The sequence below is a fragment of the Haplochromis burtoni genome, unplaced genomic scaffold, assembly GCF_018398535.1.
Source record: "Haplochromis burtoni strain Fernald_Lab_line unplaced genomic scaffold, NCSU_Asbu1 Contig_235, whole genome shotgun sequence".
NCBI lineage: Eukaryota > Metazoa > Chordata > Actinopteri > Cichliformes > Cichlidae > Haplochromis > Haplochromis burtoni.
The window spans coordinates 270,710-276,709 of NW_024582596.1; the positions used below are offsets into that span (position 1 = coordinate 270,710).

The 6,000-nt window shown below is 44.8% G+C and overlaps 1 protein-coding gene across 3 annotated transcripts in view; it reads right to left on the minus strand.

Moving 5' to 3' along the window:
- Positions 1-189: 189 nt before the first annotated feature.
- smad10a (SMAD family member 10a) overlaps positions 190-6,000 on the minus strand; it is a 25,374-nt gene continuing 19,563 nt past the window's right edge. For 2 of the 3 annotated variants that reach the window (XM_042226928.1, XM_042226927.1), the window contains 4 exons: positions 5,271-5,454; positions 3,629-3,797; positions 3,081-3,234; positions 190-2,873 (listed from right to left, as the gene is read on the minus strand). In XM_042226928.1, coding sequence (XP_042082862.1) covers positions 2,662-2,873; positions 3,081-3,234; positions 3,629-3,797; positions 5,271-5,454 — 719 coding nt within the window. In that variant the 3' untranslated portion in view covers positions 190-2,661. The remainder of the gene's footprint in view (positions 2,874-3,080; positions 3,235-3,628; positions 3,798-5,270; positions 5,455-6,000) is intronic. The other variant, XM_005937798.3, reaches the window with a different exon arrangement.

Consider the following 6,000-nt stretch of genomic DNA (forward strand, 5'->3'; position numbering starts at 1 on the left):
CAATGCATACGTTTGCAGTTTCCTAATTATTGTTTCCTGCAAAGAACTGTGTAGTTCAGCACTCAGTGCGCAAACGGACGCAACACTGAGCTGGTTCATTAAGTGACTTTTGTCTACATGTGAGCAAAGTCATGTTTCTAATAAACCACAATGATGACTGGTCGCCATGGGTGAAATAAAATCCAGAAAGCCTAGAAATATCTTTTTATTTTTAATCGATACCAACTGTAAATCCTGCAGCTCACATGGAAAAGTACAAGTACATGTTTAATAGTGATGAATAAAGAGACAATAGCAATCTACAGGTGCTTTGGTAGACACATCATGAAAGTGACTGGTTGTAGAAAGATCTGGATAACATGATAAAAATGCGATGGTTTGCACAACCCTGTGTGAACAGAGGAAAACCAGCGTGTATCACATGCTTATATCGTTCTTGCTAAAATGAAGTAGTGCTAAGCGTACTCTGAAATATTTTACTCACCAAAGACTAAGGCAATAAATAACTACTCAGGTACAAAGAGTCATCTGTCTGTTCTCTCGCACACCGTCTTCACATCGCTGAAACCTGAGGGAGCCACAGAATATCGCAGAAGGATTCGAACAGCTGAAAAACCAACTCACAATGTGCAACATCGATCTTTATAGTGTTTTCTTATATCCAGTGTCGGTGCATCTACTGTTACAACAAAAGGCACACATCACAAATATTCATATGTTAATGGCTGATCACTGTAAAGCAGCTGAACCAGGCAGATTCCACAGTGTCCAAGCATCTCTACACAGACTGGTTGGTACATGTATTCACATTTAGATCAACACACAACATTCCCGTATAATATAGTTCAGTTTTCTCCAGAATTCTTTTTGTCAAGTCACAAGAAAGCAGATTTATCTCTACATGGTACAAACGCGCCTTTGTATGTGAGGCTGTGTTGTGTGCAGTGTATTTGAACTCTGTGGCAGATCCAGCTACACTCGTACAGACAGTACACGTGGGGAGCTGACTTTGCCTTTAAACGACACATCTGTGTGGTTTCAAGACTCTTTATGTAACACGTGTTTTGGAGGACAGAAAACAAAGGCACAGGGTGTATTTGGGTGTGTGCTGTACTGTTGGGGTGCTCGAGTCATGTTGATGTGAGAGTCAGACACTCCTCACCGAGGTGACGTTTCCCATACATTTAAGGGAAATCAGGGAAAAATCCATCACACCTCCACCTGCATGAAATGCAGTCATGTTGAAGATTACAAGAGAAATGATGCATCAGGGTTTTACACGAGACAGCCAATGTCCAGATGTGCCCATTATATTATTATTATTATATCTCTTTGATAGTTAACTACAAGCTGAGCTCAATTATTTCATTTAAATATTCAATCTTCTGATTGATGAGATCTTTACACTTTATGGCTCAGGAGGTCGAGCAGATTGTCTACGGGTCGGGTCAGTGCTTCAGGTTTATCTACGAGCCAAAGTGTCCTCGGCGAGACATTTAACCCCAAACTGCTCCGACGGATCCACTGGTGTGATAAAGTGCGATAATAATATATGTGTAAATGGGCGAATGCAGCCTGTAGTCACGGCTTCGACTACGACCCAGACTGGGCAGGATGATTGAAATCAGCTTCCCAACCAGAACTCGTGCACACAACCAGTCAGAGTTCAAGTAAACTGCTGCGGTCACTCAGAGGACAGAAAGGCACTGGTGTCAAATGTACAGACTGGTGCTAGATGCTGAGTCTGACCATGCAAACACTGTCTGGGTTTCTGTCTCTGCGTGTGAGAAGTTAGTTGCTGTCTTATGAGTTCACTCTGCTGTGAAACTAAATGTTGGCGTCAGGATCTGATCGGCCGACCTGTTAGTTTTGGTACCGAGTCACAGACTGACTTCAGCCTGACGCTGTGACTCTGCACTGTACTTATGAGGTAATCTGGCTTTCATGAGTTATATCAACCATTTGGTTACATACAGAGTAGCACTGTTTCATTACAAAGTACAACAACACGGCGTTAAAGCTAAATGTTTTGGGCTTTTTTGTCTTTTGGTACAAAAATAATATAGTAATAATATAAACCAACGTAGAGTGAAGAGCAGAGTACAAGTACGCAGATGGAATAACACCAGTCTCCTTAATCCATACCTCTACATCAGCTCTGACGTCAATGACACGTAAAGAGAAGTGTAATGTGCTCAGCGTAGATTCACTGACAGCATTTTCCAGAGGTATGCAGTTTCCTGTCTGAGGTGCTTTTGACTCCAGACTGGATTTTTAAACATCTGTTTATATTCCATGAGTGAATGTGCAGAACACTCCTGCAAGAAGAAATCCAACTTGCATATCGGAGAATTGAATATCTGAAACAAATCCCTGGATTTCTCTACTGGTGGGTTCAAATGTCGCCTGCCTTGACTTTAGATTCTTAGGACTAAAGCATTAGGAAAATCCCAAAGACATCAGCATATATGTGTCTGGACAGACCTTTTGGTTACAGTGTGTATGTGCGTTTCAAAAAGCATGAGTGATTGCTACAAGCATGATTGGTTGTTGATGGTTTCTGACTGACTTGCTGGAGAAATCCTTTTGAAGAAGAAACAAAGAAGCAACCATGTGTGTCTGGTGTGTGCACATTCAAAGACTCCAGACTGCTGGGGGTTCTCAGTTCGCAGGCCCTGGGTCAGTCAGTGGCATAGTGTGCAACACCTCATCCAGAAGCTGCAGGGCACGGTGCAGGTGGACCTCCACCCAGCAGGGAGTGTGTTTGATGCTCTGACGGGGGTAGTCTGGCCCCCAGCCTTTCACGAAGCTGAGCCGCAAAATACAGAGTCGCCTCAGGTCATCGACGCCAATGCCTGCTGCTGCAGAGAGACCTGCCAGTGAACAGGGAGGGGGAGGGGTTAATATCAGAGACCATATAAGGACATTTCCACCTGCTGTTGGTCGGTGTTTGGCTGTACTCAGTCACTGGGAATGGAATTAGTAGATTCTTAGTATATTTAAAAGTTGTTGTTTTTTCCCATCATGAGGGTTTCTACCTTTAACTCCACTGTGAGTGTCGTGCGTGTCTCAGCACTTACTAACTGCAGGTGCAATCCCTCCGACGCTGCCTGGACCAGGAATGTTTCCTGAGACAGCAGCTGCCTGTGCAGCAGCTGCAGCTTGAGCCGTGGCTGCCTGCTGCTGCATCTGTCTGTGGCACTGCCGTAGGTCGAATACCTGACCGAGACACAACTGGTGTACACTGTAACAGCAAACCACCTGAGGCATGAAACTCATGAATACTGCTTTACTTTCCGCCCATTGCCCCCAACCAGTCACAGCAGATGCCCGCCCCTCCCTGAGTCTGGCTGGTTACTTCCTGTGAAAAGGGAGTTTTTCTTTCCCACTGTCACCAAGTGCATGCTCAGTGGGTGTCATTGATTGTTGCCATTTTCCTTGTTTTATTGTAGGGTCTTAAAAAAGCTCCTTGGTAATAAATATATGTGATATATGCAGTTTATTACTGAGCATTTTAAGTGTTTGGTACAGTGTTCTTGTGCCCAGTGCCGCCTATAAACCCAGTGCTGCTCACAGGTGTTCACAGTTTTAAAAACATATGAATGATGCGAGTGAGCTGGATTTATACCTTGATGTAGGCTCCAGGGTAGATCTTGTGCACAGCATCACCTGGTGCCCGGCCCGCTTCCCGATCGAGGTAGTAGCTCTGTACAAACACAGCATGGTCGCTCATACAGCGCATCCACACATCCCCCTCACCACGACACTCCAGCTGCACACCTTTGCCTATGTGTAGCCTGGAACACAGGGAAACAGGTCAGGAAGCCAGCATGTAGCTCTGCTTTGGGACAGTGTGCAGGGAAATGATGCAATGAAAATAAAACCTTTTGTGCTTATTTTGAAAAATATCTTAGTGTCATTGTTATCACCAAATACTACCATGAGAAAACATTTTTATCTGCTTATTCAACCAGTGTTGGCTGAAGCCGACGCCAGATCACTACGGGCGGTTAACTACCCATCAGAGGCCAATTTTCAAAAGTGTGGATCTGTGGAAGCAGCCCCCCAAAACAGGAAGTCAGGGTCAGCTTCTGTTTAAAAGTCCGAATCCTACGGTTACTGTGCAGAGTTCAGGTGGAGCCAATGGCCGAGGGGACTCGCCCGCTCCTACATCCCTCTGCTTCCCTCATTTAAGAAAACCTGGCATCTTACAGACATCCCTGTAGCTTCCCTCTAAATCGGTGCACTTGGTAACAAACTGGGTTAAATTTAGTAGTCTGGAAAACTCCGTCCCAAGGACTGGTCGCAGCAGATGGCCCCGCCCCTCCCTGAGCCTGGTTCTGGAGGTTTCTTCCTGTTAAAAGGGAGTTTTTCCTTCCCGCTGTTGCTAAAGCACGTGTTCATGTAGGGTCATGTGATTGTTGGCGTTTTCTCTGGTTTTTCTGTATTACTGTAAGGTCTTACAATAGAAAGTGCCACAAGGCAACTGATGTTGTGATTTTCTTCATTTCTGTGATAAATAAATTCATGTTAAAAAAATATTTCACATTTTTTAAATTTTGCACAGCGGTTAGCACTGTCGCCGCACAGCAACAAGGTCCTGAGTTCAATTCCAGCATCAGGCCGGGGTCCTTCTGTGTGGAGTCTGCTCCCAGTGTTTGTGTGGGTTCTCTGCGGGTACTCCGGCTTCGTCCCACAGTCCAAAGACATGCAGTTAGCTGGGTTAGGTTGGAAATGGTTGTCTGTCTCTCTGTGTAAGCCCTGTGACACACGGGCGACCTGTCCAGGATGTAACCTGCCTCTCGCCCTATGATAGCTGGGATAGGCTCCACCCCCCCCTTGACCCTGACACGGGTAAGCGGATTATTTTGCAGTGAAATCCAACCACATGTAATCCAGAAATTGTCACTTTTGGAATTTGAACTTCTTTTTTAATGTGTACTCAAATGTGGAACTGCTTGAATTTTAATATACAGACATTTTTAATGCATCTGTCCCAAATATCCAAGAATTATCCATATCCTGATTAATTGTGGATATTGAATGTAAAGTTCACCTGTGATGTTTACGAGCTATCATAAAGCCTCACTAATCAGTGCTGTATCGTACAGTCTCACTTTGGGAGAGGAATTATTGTAGGGTCGACCGTACAATACAAAGCGCCTTGAGGCGACTGTTGCTGTGATTTGTATAAATAAAACTGAAGGGTGATGTTCTTTGCTGAGTATTCGAAAAGTCATTGCACAGTTTGTGTGTCTGCGTCAACACACCTGGCTCTCTCACTTGCATCTGTGCGATGGACATTACTCAGCTGGCCGAGGCAGAAGCGATCACCTCCTGACGGGTCAACATAACCATCCACAGTCACTACCGGGCAGCTGGAAGGCACCTTGAACATCTCCCCCACCTGAACATCCATTTCAAAGTAGGAGACAGAGCACCAAAACTCTGGTCCTGTAATACGAGAGAAACATGTTTACAACAAAATCAAGAAAACAGACGATCTGTTTGTGAAGTGCACGACTCAAAAATGATTTGGACAAATAAGAAGTGGAGATGTGTTAATAGACATTTAATATGCGTGAAAATCAGCCATATGTAAGTAAAACACATCATCAGCTTCTGTTACTCTGTGAGAAAATCTAAAGACAGATATTCAACGTACAAGCCCACAGCCCTGAGAGCTCCGAAACTATATTGTGACAATATGAGGTAGAGCGGACTGGTCCACACTGACAGATGGCTGGATCAGAATCTAGAATTTCTATGACGTCCATGTAGTTCAGTAATTAGGAAAAAGCCTTATTTTTGTGTTAAAATTTCATTTGGACAAAGTAAGTGACTGTGGGGGTGCGACTGGCTCAGCTGCAGGGGAGGGGCGGCTCAGTGAGGCAGGGGGGGGCACAGGCGGTGCATTTGGACTAATCACAGTCGAGAGACCAGCTCTGAGCAGAGACTGAAAGTTGAACTGGGAGCACAAACAGTGTGTGTGTGTGTGTG